Source organism: Micromys minutus (genome assembly GCF_963924665.1).
Source record: "Micromys minutus genome assembly, chromosome: 3".
In the NCBI taxonomy this organism is placed as follows: domain Eukaryota; kingdom Metazoa; phylum Chordata; class Mammalia; order Rodentia; family Muridae; genus Micromys; species Micromys minutus.
In genome coordinates this window covers 18985814-19006084 of record NC_137972.1, presented here as the reverse complement: position 1 = coordinate 19006084, position 20271 = coordinate 18985814, and the positions used below count along the sequence as shown (strand labels likewise).

The 20271-nt window shown below is 51.3% G+C and overlaps 1 protein-coding gene across 1 annotated transcript in view; it reads left to right on the top strand.

Annotated features, from left to right (window-relative positions):
- TSPAN11 (tetraspanin 11) overlaps positions 1-12134 on the top strand; it is a 60764-nt gene extending 48630 nt beyond the window's left edge. The window contains exons 4-8 of the mRNA XM_080914048.1: positions 2179-2253; positions 2968-3072; positions 5153-5311; positions 5620-5706; positions 12011-12134. Of these exons, the coding sequence (XP_080770174.1) occupies positions 2179-2253; positions 2968-3072; positions 5153-5311; positions 5620-5706; positions 12011-12070 (486 nt within the window). The 3' untranslated portion in view covers positions 12071-12134. The remainder of the gene's footprint in view (positions 1-2178; positions 2254-2967; positions 3073-5152; positions 5312-5619; positions 5707-12010) is intronic.
- The last annotated feature ends 8137 nt before the right edge of the window (positions 12135-20271 follow it).

Sequence of the window (20271 nt, the reverse complement as noted above, 5' to 3'; positions counted from 1 at the left end):
GCAGATGTGTTTGGAGCATTGGGGCCCTGAGGGCTGTGAATGAGTGGACCGTCTCCCAAGTGGTGATGGTGCAGCCATACTCTCTAGTGGGCCAGGAAGTTCCAGGAGTATCCTCCACTGATCGAGACTGTTGGTCCCTGACACCATCTGACAAGTGCTGCTTGCCTCAAGCCTACAGTTGGCTGAGCTCTGGAAAGTCAACTTCTCCAACCAGTCATGACGGGCAGGGCAGGTGATGCGACCATTGACACTGGCAAGGAACCGAAAGCCCAACCCCATGGTCAGGGCTTACACAGATTCCCAGAAGCTTGAATCCTGTGAACAAGGACCACAGCACCCACACAGCAGTTATGGAAGCTGAGAGTATTTTTCTAATTTGCAGTGTTGCCCATTCAGCCAGTCCCAGTGAGCACAAAAGCCCAGACTTGTCATAGATGCCAAGGTCTCTCAATGTCTTCATGCCCATTCCTGAGAGCAGACACAGGCACCGCAGCCCTCTTAGATGCATCAGATTACTCTAGATCTCATTCAGTACCATCTATCCAAACAGGTTGAAGAGTCCTGGGGCCAAGGAATGTGTCTTGGGGAGCCTATAACCCCTTCCACACCCACTGAGTCCCATACCCAGAACCTGGAAGGCCCTGTTTAGACAGACAGACAGAACCCCAAACAATACCTACAGCCGATAGCATCACAGAATGTCTAACCTGTGCCGTCACAGCACCCCACTCTGTCTTTTCCACATCTTCAGCCATTGAATTATAGGCTGCATCCAGGAGGAACTGACAAAGCTTGAATGTTCAGGCTATGACAACACGGGAGCAAACAGGAAGGCTGACCAGGAACACACTTTGTCCTCTCTGCCTCAGGCTCCTTGGGTGACAGGCAGTCTAAACCCCCATCTAGAGAGACTAGCAACTTTTCCTGGTCACCAGTGATTGCCAGCCACCACGCAGAGAGTAGAGGACACAATGATATTGCTGAGGGTAGAGAAGTAATTGAAAAGGCAGCTTTGCCCGGGTTCTTTCCTTGGGAGTTGAAAGAATCTCAGGCCCTTTGTGTGTGCTTCCCAAGCCCTGACCATGTGTTCTCCCATAGGCCAGGCAAGGACTTCTGGCCCTGCCTTGCGCCTCCTGAGGACCCATTACGACTGTCTTCTTCTGCCCACATACCTTCCCTACTTCATCTCAGACAGCACCCAGAGTTGGCCTCCCTAAATCCTGTGATCTCAATACACACCGGTGGCTGCCCTGTTGCAGCCTGATGTGGGCTCTAGGGAGAGGAGAGATATTTTCTTAGTGGCCATCCTCTCTCTTCTCTACTCTCTCCACCTCCCTCTGTTCCTTGTCTCTTGGGTACCTGTACTCTGCTGCCACTCCCTGTCCCTGTCCCTGTCCTCTCTTGGATCATATGGGCCTAACCTGTTGGCTCCCCTGAAGCTCAAGGGTGCTGATGGCAGTTGGGATGCCAGGGGGGAGCCAAGAGAGTGGTACATAGAAAGGTCCCTGAAACTCAGGGCTGGCACTGAGGAGCCTAAGAGAGGCAGGCATGGTGAGGGCAGCCAAGAGCCCTGGGAAAACTATGGAGGATAGGAAGCAGGCTTCGGGGCTGGAATATAAGACTCAAATCACCATCCATGGGCTTCTATCTTTGCCTTCTCCAGAGCCCAATTTTCTTGGCCCACCCTGCTTCTTTCCAATCTGCATGGCCAAAACTCAAATGCTCCACACTCCCTGGGTTGGTGCTCTTCTTTTTGGAGTATGCTTCTCTCAATGTGTTCCCTTTAGAGAGGTTTTGTGGATGTCACCACCTCCACAAGGCCTGCTCTGATACCCCACCACATCAGGAGCCTCTAGGGTTATCCCAAAGAATACACAACATTCTAATAACTTTGTATTGCCCAACACCCGTGAGCCAGTAGTACCTTACCCACAATGCCTAGCACCTGACATCCAGTGTCCACTCGAAGTTGGATGGGCTCCCCATTGAGTAATAATCAGAGGGGTGAACAGGAAAATTGGTGGTGTCAGCAGGGGTGGGGTTGTCATGTCCAGATGTAGATTAAAAAGAGAAAGAGGGGATGATAGGAGACCTGGCGGGTGTCCCTGCTGTCCCCTTTGGCTTTTGTTACAGGAGAGCCTTGATCCCTAGGGTGACTGTTCCTCTCCTTGCTCCTAGTATTTCTGCCTGTTGCTGATCATCTTCCTTGTGGAGCTGGTGGCAGGAGTCCTGGCACATGTGTACTACCAGAGGGTAAGTACAATGTCCTATTGCAGAGTTTTCTGTTAGTGACAAGATGGAGTCACAGCAAGAGGTTAGGGTTCATGCTGCCTAAGCAGCTGGAGCAGGGGTCCCCTGCACCCCAGTTTCCTGTCCCAGATCCTGTAGCTCTCTCTGCCTCTGTTGGTACTGCTGGGCTTCATGTGGGAACCTGGGTGAGACTTTCTCAGGGAGGCCAGTTCATCCTTCTCCCCCGACCCCTCAGGGATTCCTAAACAAGGAACCCATCTGCTAAGACAGCCGTTGAGAGGGGATGATCGGAAAGGGTCAAAGGGCAGACGGACACACTGTAAAGACTGGCGGAGGCCCTGCCGACCTGGATGGGTTGAGAGTCAGGCTCTCTGTCCTCCTATGTTTCTGGCTCAGGATTTGAAGGCAAGAACAGGGGGTGGGATAAACAGTATGTCCCTACCAAGCAGGTCATTTGACAGTTTCACAGGGTCACTAGTGCTCATAGGTACAGTGAGGGTCATCACTTCTAGATGTGTCCCCAGACACATATCAAACCCCATCTTGTAATCAGAGTCTCCTATGAGACACAGCGTGAGCCGTGTCATCCTCAGCCCTGCTGTCAGCTCCTAACAACCCGTTTGAGTCATTCTGGTGCTCTGACGCCAGCTGCTGGTGACACCTGGGTCCTAGAGGAAGGTGGGGGGATCTGCTGACACTCCATGCTCCCCTCCTCAGCTGAGCGACGATCTGAAGCGGCACCTGAACATCACCTTGACAGAGCACTATGGGCAGCCCAGGGCGTCAGAGATCACAGCCTCGGTGGACCGTCTGCAGCAGGATGTAAGCCACACAGAGACACGGGTTCACACCCTGCCTCTGTCTCTCCCAGTCGATGCCATCGACCTTGGGATAATTTACTCACACTCTCTGAGCTTCTGTTGACATTTTCCTAACCTAAGCCATATGGTAGGGAGGTGCAGTGACGGTCGTCACCTCTAGGTGTGTCCCTTGAGACCACAGAAAGTGTTCAATGAACCCTGGCTTCCCAGACACACCTCTTCCACTCTGATCAAACCCCACCCCTGCTGCCTTTTAGTGTGGGACTCCTGAGACAGAAAGATGCTCTCATCTCCTGTCTATAGACTAATTTCATCCTTCCTCAGAAAAATGGGTACCAAGGCCCTAGTGTTCTAGACTAAACCACTGTAGATCAGAGCAAGAAAGAATTTTCTAGTTGTGAGCCACTGGACAGCATATGAGGGATACAGGAAAAGGTCTAGTTTCCAAGAAGACAGCTGATGCCAGAGAAAATGACCAGAGCCATGTGCCTATACATGGGCACACATGACATATGTAGCCATGTCTCATGAGGAAGAGGGCAGCCCACACTGTTGAACTTATATTGCAAGCAGTGTATGTAAGGAGCTATGTGAGACCAGGGTTGGGCAGGAGCCCTGACTAGCCAGGTCTCACTCAGGAAGCTATCGACAATAACAGGGGATACTGAGCAGCTTTTCCTGGGCACCTCAGATTACAGAGGAGGGGGGGGTCTGCAGGTGGCCTAAGGAAAAGCAGGGCTCCCCTGACCTGTCTCCGTGGCATCAGTGTGTCTAACATGGGCCTCTCCCATGGGACACGTGGACAGTTAGTGTCCCAGCCAGCATCCAGGTAGGAAGGAACGGGTCTGGGACAGTGGTGGGCACACATACACATGAACCACTTCCTCATACAATGAGGGCAGTGACAGTTGTGTCTTGGTATCTGCTGGGTCTGTGCAAATGCTAAGTGATCTCCAGAATCCTTACACAACCCCAATGCAGAGGTTTATGTCCCCGTTTTATAAGTAACATAGCAGCTCAGGGACACCAGAGTGCACGCACATGCACACACACACACACACACACACACACACACACACACACCACAGGGACACACAGTGTACAACTGTCATGTGACTCTCAGCACAGACCACCCTGTTCTGTGTGTCCTGTCACATTCTGTGTGCTATGTGTTCTCATGATCTGTGGTCTTATCTGACCTCCATGTCCCGTGCACGCTCTGGGTGTGATATTATGTAGTGAGCATGTGCTGTCTCTGCTCCAGCTGTTACATTGTGTATTTTCTCTGATCTTGCTGCTAAGTTGTGCATGCCCTCTGGGTGTTCTCTTGTACTGTGAGCATGTTCGGTGTGCACATTTATGTGCAGGGTCTCTGTTCACACATACAGGTTTGACTGACCCCAAACAAATCATTTCCCCTTCTTCCTCTGTGTCAACAACAGTAAACGGAGAGCCAAGTCCTCAGCCTCATTCCCGGCATGGAGCAGGTGGCTAGCATTTGAGTCACGTGTCCCTGACCCCACACCCATGACAAAGACTAAACGCAGTGTGTCATGGACCTTGTGCAAGGTCTTAGTTCTTTGAATGACTTTGAATGTGGTAGTGTGCAAACCCACTAGACTACACTTGGCACTCACACCAGCCTCTGTAGTGAGTGCTGACTGGCCTGTGTCCCGCATCGTCTCTGGGACACCCTCCATGTTCTTCTTGCCTTAGGGCTCTGAATTTCAAATCTCAATAGGAATCCTGAAACCTCAAGCAAGAATGGGTCCTTTTCCCCAACTGGATGAACACATCTTCCCCTTCGTGACCTTCCTGTGCTCTGGACCCTGGCTGTACACCCCAGTGGCACACAACCTCACAATTATGGAAGCCCCACATCTGTCTGACCCCCAATCTCTCAGATAATCCCTACCCTAGAATATCAAACACAAGGTAGACAACAGGTGTCCTGCAGAGAAAGACCCCAAAGAGAAATCACCGGGGGCGGGGGGAGCTTAAAACCTGAACAACGTAACCCTTGGCCCTAGACAGGAGCACCACACAGACCTTTCTCACCCCAGCCTCCTCTCTCCTCTCAGTTCAAATGCTGTGGCAGTAACAGCTCAGCCGACTGGGAACGCAGTGTATACATCTTGTCTCAGGAAGCCCTGGGACGACAGGTGCCCGACAGCTGCTGCAAGACAGTGGTCGCCCGCTGTGGTCAGCGGGCCCACCCCTCCAACATCTACAAGGTAGAGGTGAGTGCTGAGGTCTCTTAGGGTCTAGGGGGGAACCCTAGGAAAGCCAGCTCAGTAAGCAGGTGTAGGAAAGCAAACCCACTCATTGGCCTGAGATCACAGAGCCTGGGGCCTTCAAAGATCTGACGGTGTACTAAGAATTAATATGCTATCCCGGAAGTCTCAGAAATCTAGTCCCCAGAGCTCTCTATGGATGGTCCCCTTAAGCATCCCTCAGCCTCAGCCCACACAGGACGACGGTCACTTATCCCCCAATCTCCCTGCCTATCATTGGGCCAAGGTTTGAGTAACCCACCTCTACCTTACAGGGAGGCTGCATGGTTAAGCTGGAGCAGTTCTTGGCTGACCACCTAGTGCTCATGGGAGCAGTGGGCATTGGGGTAGCCTGTCTGCAGGTAAGTGAAGGAGAAGATGCCTTCCCTCTAACATCTATCTCAGGGAAAGAAGCTGAAGCTCTGCACATGCGTGCCTGGCCCTGCTCCACCCCACCACCACCCCTTTCCCCTTTGCAACCGAAGATGAACCACAGTGTCAGCCTCATTCCCCAGAGAGCCTTAAACAAGTTGAATTTGTCGGTAACAGGGGGAACGGGGACACATCCGAGTGTGGGGACAGGTATATAGCATGTGCCCTGTGTGCACAGGACAGCCTGCTGCGGTTGTGAACATCTATGCCAGGGTGTGTGCACATACGTGTACATGTACCCGCCACCATTCCATGTGTATTCATGTATGCTTCCGGGAAGATACGCCCAGTCTCCTCTCTATACTTCTTCCTACATGCTCCTCATCCAGCTTCCATCAGCAAAGTGACCATTGGTCCCATCATTTGCTCCAATCGAGGGACCTTAGGGGAGGTCCCTCGGAGGCTGAGCAGGCATAAGAAGTGCTTCCGTCCTCATATCTACTCCTGCTTCCTTCCCATGGTGGGGACTGTGCTGTGGGCATCCTTCTAGAAGGATCTGGGCCTCCTGCTGCCCCTCCTGCATCTCCCACCACAGCGCTGTAAGCGGCATCTCAAGAAGGGAAAGGACTGAACATTCAGACACCAAGATCCCAATCTGTCGCTGGCTCCACATGACCTTGAGCCACTGCTTACCTTCTTGTTCGTCAACTTCATCTGCAAAATGAGGCTCATCTCCCCTTCTGCACACTGCCCACACAAGAGCCAGGGACACACGAGAGGAGAGAGCGCACGGCCCAGGCAGGGCACCTGGCTCACACACATGCCTCTAAGCTGGCTTTATCTGGTTCTCTGTGGTCTCGAAGCATTTTCAGATTCTTCCTCCTAATGGATCCTCACCCCAGACCCAGGCTGAGCATAGTTTTTACTTCTCAGATTAGAAAACTAAGACTCAGAGAGAATGCACTAAATCCCCCCTAAATCTGCAGCCCTTTTGACCCTCCGCTCTTCCAAGTGCATTACCCTACACAGAGGCTCATGGGAAGGAAATGCATGGAGTGCTAAGGTCATCAAGCTGAGGAGGCTCCCATTGCAGGGATGTCTCTGGACCAAAGCCCACTCCCTGCCCAGTGGTACTGGAGGGCCAGCTGCAGTTTCACACACTGAGAAGCAAATACTCAGCCTCTCAGGGAGGAACCTTCTTGATTCTGCCACCGATGATCTGGGCCACATGTCCTAGGGTTAATTTTATCATCTCTGAGCCTCTGAGGTTCCTAAAATGAAACCTCCTCCTATGATGGTTGGTCATGTGTGCTAATCACGGGCCTCGTTGCCAAGCAGAATCAGGTACCCCACAAAAGATGCTCATTGCTTTTGTTTGTACACAGGTTCATCATCTCCCCCAAACTCCACAGTGCCTGCTTTTTCTCCTCAGTGCCAGACTAGGGAACTCAGGGAGTTGTATGGCATAGCCCTTCTTGCATTTTTACATTTCCTAGGATAGACCTCTGTCCCTTGTCGTGAATCTAAAGTTTTGGGACCAGGCAGCAGTGATTTCCAGGTTTCTAGGGACCCATCACACAGATTTTTAAAGGCCTGACCTAAAAGGACACTGACCAGGCCTGGTTCACCTCAGTCTACTTCTTCCTGGCCTTTGCACAAATCATAGCCAAAGGCAATGAACCCAAGGGACAGGCACGGGACTGCAAATGCTAAGAGCCCAAAGTCAGAGCAGGTCAGTGCTACTAGCTAGTCTAAGATTCAGCGGTGGGCCTGCAGGTCACGACACCTCCTGTACTATGACTCTGCACCGCATCTCACTCCTGCCCAGGTTTCTCCTTAGAGGTTCACTGAGCAGAGACTGGTAGTAGCCAAGCCTCGGTTAGAATGCCCTCTACTGGCCAGAGATGGACATTAATCTGTCTTGTCCTCCAGGCAGCCTGGAGTCTTGAGAAAGGGCCCAAATCATGCCTCCAGAACACTAGAGTTCCTCACAGTCAGAGCAGACTCTAGTCCCCTACACACACACAAACACACACACACACACACACACACACACACACACACACAAATGCTCGCACACACACACACTCTCACATCAATGCTCACACATGCCCCAAGGTTCAGGATATCATCCTAAGATGCAGTTCTTGTTTCTGGGAACTGGAGTCTTGCTTAGGAATCAGAGGGTCTGGATTGTAAATATATCCCCATGTCTCGCTGTGTGGCCTGTGGGAAGCCACAGCCCTCTCCTGAAGCCTTTGATTTCCTTATCTGTAGAATAGAAAGACTGAAGACATTATTTTTAAAGCAGCAGCCAGTGGTTTGCTAGCTCGGAAGGCAAAGCTGTTGACATTGAAAGAGGAGGCAGGACTAGCATGGGGCCATAAATGGCTGCTCCCATGCCCCTGAGGTACACGTATAGTTTCAGCACAGTTTGGAATCTGTGGCTCTAGTCTGCCCTTAGACCACCCTGAGATTCTAGTAAGCTTGCTATCTCACTGACCTTAGGCAGATGCTCTGAGAACTCTGGAAACCAGGAAACCAGGCAAGAAGTAGGGCTGCCCACTCTGATCTCAGCCAGGTGTCTGGTGGGCATGTCTGTCATTGCTCCACTGACAAGTTATCCAAGAAGTACATCCTCAGAGGAAATGGTGACATTTACGACATATCATATGTGCTCGCAATGAACTGTCACCTTGGTCACTGGTAGGATCCCTTGGCGAACTTTGAACCCACCCACCCACCCAAGGCCCAGGCTGTGCTCCAGGACACACACATACAATGGCCAAGGCAGCTGCCAGACCTCAGTGTATCTTCAAAGAATACTTCCTCGGATTTCAGGGAATCTTCAGATTTCAGAAGGGCCAAATGGGACAGAGATAAGGTATGGAGGGCTTAGGAGGTGGGAGGAGAAAGTCAAGTGGGGGACTTCCCCTGGGAGGCTGGCAGCAAGGTGGGAACTGGGGGAGGAATTTACAAAGAGCCCCATCAGAAGCCTCTGAATGGAACCGGAAAGGTGCCATGGTGACCTTCACAGCATTGTCTCTGGGACTGCAAGCTGGAATGGAGTTGGGTATCAGGAAAGGTTCTCCTTGGGCACCCACTTGCTCCTCTCTTCAGCATGTCCAGACTGGCTGCAGCCTCACTGTGTGTCTTCAGCATGTACAGACTGGCTGCAGCCTCACTGTGTGTCTTCAGCATGTCCAGACTGGCTGCAGTCTCACTGTGTGTCTTCAGCATGTCCAGACTGGCTGCAGTCTCACTGTGTGTCTTCTGCATGTCCAGACTGGCTGCAGTCTCACTGTGTGTCTTCTGCATGTCCAGACTGGCTGCAGACTCACTGTGTGCTCGCTCAGGTGGAGGGCTGCTGGGCCCATCTTATTCATTCCACGCTGACTGCAGCTAACTAGCCCCGGAGATGGAAAGTCACTGGCTGACGACACACAGCCGCTGTGGCAGAGCCAACCAGGCCCCTTGTTCCTGATGTCCTTTCTTCTCCAACAGCTTCCTCTCTTGTGGGAGGCCTCCACTCAGGCATAATCTTAGAAAGTAATTTATAGACTATTCTCGCTGGGAAACTTTACAAAGGTTGTAGTAAGTAGCCTCGAGTCCTTTTCTAGCCATTCTTCTCACACCCAGAGGAGGCAACTCCCACCCAGGAGACATGCAGAGGAGGCCCTAAGGCACACTGCATTGGCTTTGTAGTAAGGCCAGAGTTGGGGGCTTTCATAACCAGGGAAGAGGCAAACAAGAACACAAGACATCACCTTGTGGTCAGGCAACATCAGCCTGTGCACTGAATTCACAGGAAAAAACGAAAGCTGCCTTGGCCATTCCTGAGGCCAAGGGAAAAATCCTGGAGGAGGTGATGGGTACTAAATCCGGAGGGGGGTTGACAAGAAGCAGCCAAAAATGGCTACCGAGTGAGTGGGGAGACTGGAGCAGTATGTGGAAAGGCCTGGCTGTCTCACACAGTCACTTGAGTCCTGGAGGGCCTGTGGGCCTCTCTCAGATGTGAGAGGGGCTGGGTTCTAGCTTTGGAAGGATCTTGTCTGCCAGCACAGGCTTAGAGAGGGATGCAATTTACCCCCGCCCCAGGTCACACAGTGTATAGGTACCCAGCTGAAACAGAACCAGCTTCACCAGCTCCCAGGTAGGATGCTAGTGTGTTTTGGAGCCTAGAAAACAGCCAAGGCGGAATCTCTAGGTCAGTGAACAGAAGGTCATGTGGGCCAAGCCAGGCCTTCCTTTCATGATGCCCAGTTGCCTGCTGAGAAGCCGTAAGAAACCATGATCACATAGTGCCCTGTTAGAAAATGCCCCGTGTGTGGCCAAGGGCTGTACCAAGTAGCATCCCAAGAGAGCTTGTGACCTGTACAGGTTGAGTCGGTGACAGGAGTCAAATCCAGGAGCAGGGCTACCTTTGCCTGTATTGCACTCCGTCCAGAAACTTCTCTGTGTTGTCTCATGTTATCAAGCTTGCTGCTTGGATCATCCGCGCTGACTTCTGTGTCCCCCTGCTAAAAGGAAGACACTGGTACTTGCTTAGGACCTAGTGAACTATCATCATTTACCATCTGTGCACTTTGGGATAGGTGTGTGTGTGTGTGTGTGTGTGAGTGAGCAGATGTGGGGAACGTATGCATGTGTGCAAGTGTGCACCTGTGCACACATTACCAAGTATGCACACTATTCCTTCCACCCAGTTCAGCATGATATAGGCACATGTGTGTGTCAGTGCATGAACATGTTTGTGAGGAGAGTGCCTACCCCATGCACTTGCTCTGCCTGTTCTCGACATCTATCTCAGATAAATCATGCACGCCAGGGAACTGGGCACCCGCAAGACCATCCAGAGTGAATTGCATGCCGGAGAGAGGTGGATCTAGCCCCCAGTACACATAGGCCTGCCCTGTTTGTGTACATCAGAAAGACCCAGACAACCCATGGGGAAAGCATCTGACCCTGAGATGGAGACAGGGGCATGATGCAGTCCCTGGGTGCATGTCTGTGGATGGATGGTTGTGACAGCGCCTGCTTAAAGCTGGTGGAGGCGAGATAACCTCTTAAGCCGCCTTTGGGCTTCTGATCCTGAGTCCCGAGGTGGATTAGCAGGGCTCTTAGTACAGAGGCTAAAGCCGGGAGCAGCATTTGTGGCCTTGGCTGTCCACCCTCTTGGGCCCAGGGCGGGGCGTGGGGGTGGGAGGAAGATGAAGAGGCAAGCCTGTCCTAGAAGGCCTGAAGCTAACCTGACAAGCACAGGCAGCGGCCTCGGGTTACACTTCTCTTCATGGGTCTATTCCTACTCTGGCTGGAGCGGCACTGACACCCAGGCCTGTACATTCAAGGTCAGATCTCTATACCAAGACAAGGAAAGACAGGGGAGTCCCTTACACAAAGGCACTGACCTTCATCCCTGTGCCATGTGACAGTGTGGGGCTGCTTGACACAGGCCTCATGTCCTAAACACAGAGTAGAGACTGAGCAACTATATTGGCACCACCAGGATCAGGATGACAGCCATGGGGTACCTTGGTCTGACACATCCCTGTCTCTTTGTTCTCAGGGTACCCATGGGTGGGAAGGACAGAGAGGGAAAGACACAGCTTCAGGGGTGGGAGAGCAAAGAACATGGGGTGCAGAATACAGATCCTTTGTAGTTTGGGAATGGGAACTAGATAGGAAACTGGGCAGGTGGTACCCTCCATATCCTTGTTCAACCGATGGACCCAGTAGGGGTACTGGCAGGCAGGATGCCAGAGTCTCCATGCTGAGCTCATAAGAACATTGAGCGTTCCTCCCAGAATTGTGACGGGCTTTCACTGGACTCAAGCCCTGGGGCAACAGAAAGCAGGAAGCCATCTTAGAGAGACCAGATGTTTCAGACAGCTCTGGCGTGTGAGTGGGGATGTCATCACAGAAGAGACAGATAAAAGGATCTGTCTATAGAAAACCTCTAGGCTCACAGGTCAGTAGCAAAAACTAGGTGGTTGCTGGAGGGGATAGCAGCCACTGAACCCCAATCCAGACTCACAGGATTGATGTGTGCTATGTGACCTTGCTCCATGATTTAACCACAGAGGTCATACTCTTTGGGAGCGCTTCTCAGAGCTTGCTCCCCCACACCCACATCACCCCTCCTGAGATCCTGTGAGAAACACAGGCCCTTCCAGGTGGTCAGGGTTTGAGAGAGCATCACTCTCCAGCCCTCTCTAGTGTGAGCAACTACCTCCCAGCATCCAGCCAGAAGCCTATGGGGTTCTCACGACTCTCTGCTCTCTCTCCCCCTGGTAGATCTGCGGGATGATCCTCACCTGCTGCTTGCACCAAAGACTCCAGCAACACTTTTATTAAAGGATACCCCCGTAGCCTGCCGACTGACCCACACGAGGCCCACATCTCCACATCCTGAACCAGGTCTGCAAAGTCAACACTTAGGCGGGCCATGGACTCTGTCCACCCTATGCAGAGGCCACCGAATGCCTGTGATTATGGCTCCTGGGCATCCCGGCTGGGCAGTGTCCTCAGCTCACTCCTCCGTTATAAGCGCTCAGCCACTGCCAGAATCCTTGGCAGGGGGTGGTCCTGTTGAGATGCAGTGAGAGCCCTTTGCCAGGCACTGGGACACTGGGCTACAGGGGGGCCAGAGCTCATCTCCTCTGGTCCATTTCAGTGCCTGAGTCTGGAATAGAAGGCCGTCGGATGAGTCCCTCTGAGACTCCTATAGGACTTGGTGTGTATGTGGCCCCAGCTGACTCTCCTCAGAGAAAAGTAGCACCTTGGGCACACTGGGTTAGCCCAGCCTTTTCTAAAACCTAGATGGTCTTTCAATCTCCCCACAGAATAGATGGCCATGTCCTTCCTGCGAGGCATGGGGGTCAGGAGTGATCTAAGGTGTGGCATCTTAAGGCAAGGTGTTGAAGCCACCAGGACAGGGCACTAAGGAGGTGGGTTGATTGCTATACCCAGGAGACAGTCACATGATGGTCAACAAGCCTTTGGTTCTTTCCCAGGCTTGACTCCCAGAGTGTCAGGATTAAAATGTTAGTGAATGTAAAACTCTTCCCTGGTGCTGGGCACAGCACAGTTTCAGCTCAGAGGAGAGAAAGCTGTGGGGAAGGAGATACTCTGTCTGCAACCCATTTCCTGGTATCCTCATGACCCCACTGTTTCTCTTCCATGGTCATCCCACTTCCTTCTCCACTATCCTGGAGTAGACACCATCCCTTCCTTTGCTCCTCAGTTTAGCAGTGGGATGACACAGAGGATATTCAGGGAGAACTCACGCGTTAAAAGACACAGAAAGAAAACCCTGGAAAAATTAAAGTTGGTAGAAGGTATCAACTCAGAGACAACCATAGGGACCACCCCCTCCAATTATCATCACTGCCGGCAGCTTTGCACACCAGGTCCCCACTCCCAGCTTCAGCACCCCACCCTGGGTCCTGCTCACCTCTCTAGAACAACAAACCTCAGTTCCCATGTGAACCAGCGGTGTCTTGTTGACCAAAAGCACTTGGCTCATCTACCCTGACCCAGTTCTCACTATGGTAACCCCAGATCCTGCTGAGCTGGCTCAGCTGTTGGAGAGAGATGAGCTCCCACTCATATAGGGGTAGACTAAGGGCCACTGGTTGCTGTCACCAGCATAGGTGGAATTCCACTCTCAGGGCAGGAAGTAGCTGTGTGGACAGATGGACATCAGGCTTTCTGGTCAGACACCCTCCTCAGCTCTGGCATTCTCTGGGGGCTACTTGAAGCTTGAACTGGCTTATGTCATCCACCCAAAGGACCCTGGGTTTTCTGTTCAAACAGTAAAAAGAAGACGCTCCCAACAATCCCGGACTACACTATGCCTGAGAGAAAACCTTAGCTGCCCTCCACTTTCCTAGGATTCATGCAGATACTCAAAGACTGACTGTGGTTCCCGAGCTCATAGAGGGAGGGCTGAGGAAATAAAGCTGTGGGGCCCAGACTACGCTCTTTCTAAACAGGCACTGAGGGAGCTGACGGTGAGCAAGGGGATACTGTGGCCCCGCGTATCTGCTTCGCTAGGCTCCCTCGGGGAGAGGAGGTCAGAGGTGACAGTTGACAAGCGGGTACCATTTGTACAGACTCGATGCAGAGGTGGCCCAGGAGAGCATGAGGCCCCAATCAGAGCTGCAGAGCAAGCAGACAGTCCCACATGTGACTTCCTTAGTCATACATCAATCAGTCTTGGTGACAAGACGAGGTCCGAGGACACGAAACACATAGTATGCCGGAATTGGTCCAGAAGCTGGAAAGGCTGGAGCCAAGACTTTAGTGAGGTGTGCCCATCAGATGCCAGAAGAGGTGTGGTGTGTGCACATCAGGTCAGTGTGATGAGCCACGTTGAGCCCCTCTGGACAGTTTTCAAGGTTTCAAAGTCGGGGATAAATGGATCAGTTAGAATCCTGATGCCCCCCCATGCCCATCGACTCTACTGGGCTAGGGGGCAAGAGAAGGGAGGGTGGCTGAAGCTGTTCAGGAGAAAAGCAGCTGGCTTTGTGGCTGCCAAGTGGCTCTTATGCCCTCCCTGGCCTGTGCAATGTGTCTTACACTTGCTGCTCCCTCAGCTCCTCCAGGGGACACTTCAGAACAGGATCTAGCCACCCCAAAGTTGCCCTAAGGAAGCCAGAGCCTAAGGGTGGCATTCCTGCTAAGTTCCCAGGTGGCGGTGGTGCCACTGATATAGGCAACCACACTGAGCCCCAGAATGGACCACATGAGGACGCTGCCCCCTTCCTCCAGATGTCAGAACCCCCAGGTGCCCAAAGTCATACACCCCTCTGGCCTGAGTCACACATGGAGCAACTTGAGACTGTCCCCACTGGGTCCACAGAGAGGGTGGGAAGAAGCCTGCCACAGCGCCGTTTATGACCAACCATGTGCATGCCTCTCAGTAGTGCACTCTTGACACATCTGCCCTACTGAGTCTCCGACTTTGGTCAGTAGGCCAGATGAAAGGGGTCCCCTTATACTCCCAGACCCCACCCTTTTCTATGTGCCCTGGGGTGGCTCTGCTGCCACTTGGTCAAGTCTAGTATGTCCAGCTGAACAGTGAGCCCCCTCTTCCTTCCCCGCCTGCTCACATACCTGTGAAACCTGCCTGTATCCCACGCCAGTACTGACAGAAATTCCAGTGGGCCCATGGTTAGAAAGCCTTGGGTTCCTGGGTCAAGCTGGCCCATGGATGTGAATTATCAGACATTCTACAAAGACAGAAGTTGCCTTAACCCACCACTTGGAGTGAAACTCCAGATGAGGGATGTGCCTCTTCACTGATCAGTGTATGCTCAGTGCCTTGTCCTTAAGGACTCAGTAATAAAGGACTTGTACCCCAGAGCGTCTTCTGCTGATCTGATGTTGCAAGGAGACCCCGGGTCCTCTGTTCACCAAATGCATTGTGCCCCCTGAAGCTTCCATGATGGTCCTGACTGCTGCCCATTCAGCATCTCACCATGTACATGCATGATCTCTTCTGCTTGTGAGTGTCATTAATCCCACACTTCAGGCTGCTGGTGAGGGCGGGGCTTAAGCAAGTGTGTTCTGCTGCCAGCTTCCTGTCTTCAGCCAGGGAGCACATTCACACTTTCCTGCAAGGCATACCTGCTGTCTTCATGACATGAGCTGGCACTGAATCTGCCTCCTCCTGTGGCAGTACTTTAGAGGCTGAGACAGGAGGATTGCTAAAAGTTTGAGGCCAGACTGAGTTCCAAGCCGCCCTGAGCTAGTGTAGCAGTTGGCTGGAAGGAAGGAAAGAAGGAAGGAAGGAAGGAAGGAAGGAAGGAAGGAAGGAAGGAAGGAAGGAAGGAAGGAAGGAAATTCGGGATGTAGCAATGACTCCACAGGTAAAAGCTCTTGCTGCATAAACCTGACAGCCTCAGCTGGAACCTAGTCTCCAAGGCTGCCTTCTAATTTACACACACACACTATATAGATCATAGGTACCCACTAACACCTCTCTCTCTCTCTCTCTCTCTCTCTCTCTCTCACACACACACACACACACACACACATACACACACACACACACACACACACACACACACACATAGATTGGGGAGGGAAAGTCAGAGGGTGAGGAAAGTGAAACAAGCCAGGTGTAGCAGTACACACCTCTAATTCCTGCACTTAGGAGGTAGCAGCAGACGGATCTCTGAGTATGTGTCCAGCCTGATCTACTTAGTGAGTTCCAGGCAAGCCAGAGATAGACAGTGAGACCATGTCTCCAAAAATAAAAGTAAGAAATTTTTAAATTTTTAATAAAAACAGAAAAGGAGCTGGAGAGACGTCTCAGTGGGTAAAGGCACGTGCGGACAAGCCGGAAGACCCGAGTTCAATCCCTGGAATTCATGGTGGAGGGTGAGACCTGACTCTCAAAGTTGTCTTCTGCCCTCCACCCAGCATGTGTGTCCCTTCTCACAAGTGTAATAATTTGAAACAAAAACCACAAAAGCAAGCCAGACTTGAATGCTTGCTTAAGCACCAGCTTTCCTGGTGCAGAGGTAGAATTTAGTATTTTGTTTTTATCTGGCAAAAACACACCACCTCCTAAATTCGCTATTCTTTCTGGAAGATGCTGATGTCAGGTGGGGGTAAGCTGGGCCCAAAGAAGCCTGCGACACAGGGACTCCTGGAGAAATGAGACCCGAAGGGGCCCTGAGAAGACTCACTGTGAGCACTCGAAAGGTCTGGTGACTTGCCGTGTGAACTGATAGCACTGGCCACCTGAGGAAATCCAAACCCGTGCGTGGGGATCTACCTAGAGGGGACCTCCAGGGCCTGGCCAATCACAGCAGAGCCCCTTGGTGTTTGACAGAGAATTAGGGGTCTGGCCCTGGTCTAAGACATTTTTATTGTCCTCTCTCCCACTGGAGTGAGCTCTCTGTTTATCGTTCAGAATTACTGTGAGTGTGGCCCACGAGCACATAAGTGCACAGACACACCCAAGGAGAGTAAATGGCATTGCACACTCTTCCCCCACTGCAGACAAGCAGCACTGATGGTGCTCACACGGCTGTCACTAATGATGTTCACAACTGCTGTCTAAATGGCCCTTGCAGCTGACAAGGTGGGCAGGCGGCACTGGCAATGGCAGGATCTGCCTGGGGGCTTCAGGCTGGCCTGTCATGGGCCACCACTTCCCAGCAAATGCCAGTACCTTAGAGCAGCCCTGGGCTGTGGACACTGCCTCTCCACAGTGGCTGAGAGGCTGTCAGAGGGAAGGTAGACATGGGGCCTGAAGCTCTTTTCTGTCTAGTTATAAACACACACATGCATCACTTGCTACATTTTCCCGTTTCTACCTCTGGTTGGGAACCCTAATGAGTCCAGCAGGAAGGAGAGAACAGTCGTGGGCCCGGGCAGAGCCTTTGCACCCAACATCTGCAGCCATCTTGTCCATCTGCCAGGAGCAGACGGCAGTAAGGATCTCAAAAAGTCAGTGCACTGCTTTTCTCAGTACTGTGAAAAAATGCCTGCCAGAAATAACCTCAGGGAGGAAAGCTCACGGGTTCTGAGGGATTTCGGCCCATCACATCTGGGAGACACATGGGGCTGCGGTAGCAACTTGGTCACATGGTGACTGAACAGGAAACAAAGTCTGACACCGGTGTGATCTTCAACGACTTCCCTACTGTAGATGGGCTCTATTTCCTGATGGCTCCACGGCCTTTGAAATTGAGCCACAAGCTGAAGAGCAAACATTCTACATGGGCATGTGGAAGATATTTCAGATCCAAACCATAACAGCCAACCAGAGTCAAGAGGTCAGCTTTCCCATGACCAGGAGTGCTGAACAGCTACCACTGATCTGTGGGTTGTTTTTGTTTGTTTGTTTGTTTTGTGGTATTAAGGGTTAAACCCAAGGTCTCCCATGTTGAGCAAGCACTTTATCACCAAGCCACATTTCCAGCCCTCCATCAGACTTTTAAAATCTCTAACAGCTTTAGAAAACCCTAAACTGACATCCAGATACCACGTTCAGCATGCTAGCCACAGATGGCCAGGAGGTAACACGGCTGAGTCCTTAGGAAGTGCCATAGGTCTTGCTTGGGAAATATATTTCTATATATTAAGGATATATCCAAATTCCAGGAATTCAGTGTAGAAAGTCCGAACAGGAATCAGACAAGAGACAAGGGGCTTCCTAACATCATTAAGCTACACATGTGGGCAGCTTCCCACTTTAAACAACATGGTACAGGGCTTCACTGGACATAATTAAGTTCCAAAACTCTGGACCCAGATAAAAAAATTTCCAGGCAACAGGTGCTGACCACAAGATCCAGTAAGGAGCTTCCTCAACCAAGTCACCTCGATAGTTGATTACTGGAGCTGCAGAGAGGGACCAGCTATGTTTTGAGCCACCCTAGAGGCACCTCAGCTCTGTTAGCCTCTCGGGGTGCAACGGGGAATTTCTTATGAGGGGGATATTCAGGCAAGAGAGCTGGCCTTGCAGGTAGGTTTCCACAGTATTGCTCTTCTTTTTCCTGGCTTAAGGAGACAGTGGGCCATTGCATGACTGTAAGACTGCAAATCCAGAGAGCCTCCCTATCTTGCTGACTATTAAGGGATGGGCACGACGTCAATATTTTTGTCTTAATGACATTTATTTAATCTGACTTCTGAGGATTATTGAGCAGTGGTACTGAGCTAGCTGGAGCTGCTCTGAAGCCCTGGGTGTCTATCCAGTTCAGCGCTCTCTCCCCCTCCCTCCCTCTTTCTCTTCTCTCTCTCTCCTGCTCTCCCCGCCCCCCTCCTCTCTCAGCATCTTCTCCCCTCTCCACATCACCCTCCTGTGTCCCTCCCTGGCTTTCAGGCTGGGTCATGCTTTTCTGTGGACCCTGCCTTTAGTTTGGGGACTCGGTATTTGCACTCATTCAGGAACAGGCCGGATGCTTTCATACCTTTTTATTTTTATGTCTGTGGGTGTGGTTGCCAGCAGGTGTTTGTCCGCTGTGTGTGTGCCTGCTGCCCACAGAAAACAGAAGAGGGCATCAGCTCCCCTATAACTGGAGCTACAAACGGTTGTGAGCTGCCGTGTGGAGGCTGGGAATCAAACCTGGGACCTCTGGAAGAGCAGACAACGATCTTAGCTGCTAAGCAACCTCTCCAGCCTCCCTAAGTTTAATAGTGTGCATTCATCATATAAAGGGAGGTTTCATTCATATTGTGATCATCCCTCTCTAGTGACTTCTTTCTTCTCTGTCACTGGTTCCTTCCTTTTATATCTCCTTACAGTTTTGTCCTTTAATAAAATCTAGATTACACATACCCCCAAAAGTGTGATATTTGTATGAACCTGTCTTAATACCATGACCCAACACCATTTTCTACCCAACAACATGATTTTTGTCTTTTAAAAAAATTTAAAGACTTTTTTTAATTTCCATTTTTATATGTATGTGTGTTTTTTCCTATATGAAGACATTTGCACCAGAGGAGTGCCTGGTATCCATAGAAGTCAAAAGAGGGCTTTGTATCCCCTCAGACTAGAATTATGAATGGCTGTGAGCTACCATGTGAGTGCTGAAAACCAAACCTGGGTCCTCTGCAAGAACAGAAAGTGTGCTTAACTACTGAAACATCTGCCCATCTCCGTGATTTTGTTCTTTGCACTGGATGAGGCTTAGTGGGACATAAGCCCTTTTATGTCATCCCCACATACTGTATGGTGGGCAGTATTCTCACTTTGTCAATGGCGAAGTCAAGAGACTGGCTGGGGCTCCCATGGACACAAGGGCAGAGTAGAAAATGAATCCAATTCTTCAATTCCCAAATGACAGCTTTGCCTCTCTCCGTGGTATTTCCCGAATGGTGAAACTGGGGCACGCAGACAAGGAAGGTGTCTGGGGTTGGAGGATCTGAATGTTTGTGGGGGTGTTGTGCAAGTCTAAGCTGCGGTACAAACACAGAGATGCAGCTAGTGTCACACAAGAACTTCTGCCACCTCTTACAGTCATGGTTTAGAATCACCTCTGGACATGTCTATGAGGATGTGATGAGAAGCCCCACCCTGCATGTGGATGGCACCATCCATGGGTTGTGATCATGGACAGCATTAAAAGGAGAAAGGTATATTAAGCACCAACATTCATTCTCTCTGCTACCTGACTACAAACAGTGTGGCCAGCTCCCGTACATGCTGCTGCCTGTATTCTCGGCCATGGTGGACCGCACCCACAAACTGTAAACCCAAAGGAACGCTTCCTTAAGATGTTTCTGTCAGACAAATAACGCACATCTAGCAGTGCAAACGATTGGTCACCCGCCTGTCCCTGTTGAGTGTGATGTGGGGTGAACGGCAATGTGCCCCTCCCAAGGAGTTCTAATGAACCCCCACAGCTCATCGCCTGTCTAAATCTCTGCAGATGGGCTGTCCCTTCTCAGCCAAGTATGTCACTGAAGGCCAAGGCTGAACACATTGGTTTGGGCTTAAAACCTCAAGTTCTATTGCTCTTGCATGAGAGAGTTTGGGTTCTTGACCTGGTTTATAAGGTCTTACAAAGAGAGGGACCTCACCCTTCGGA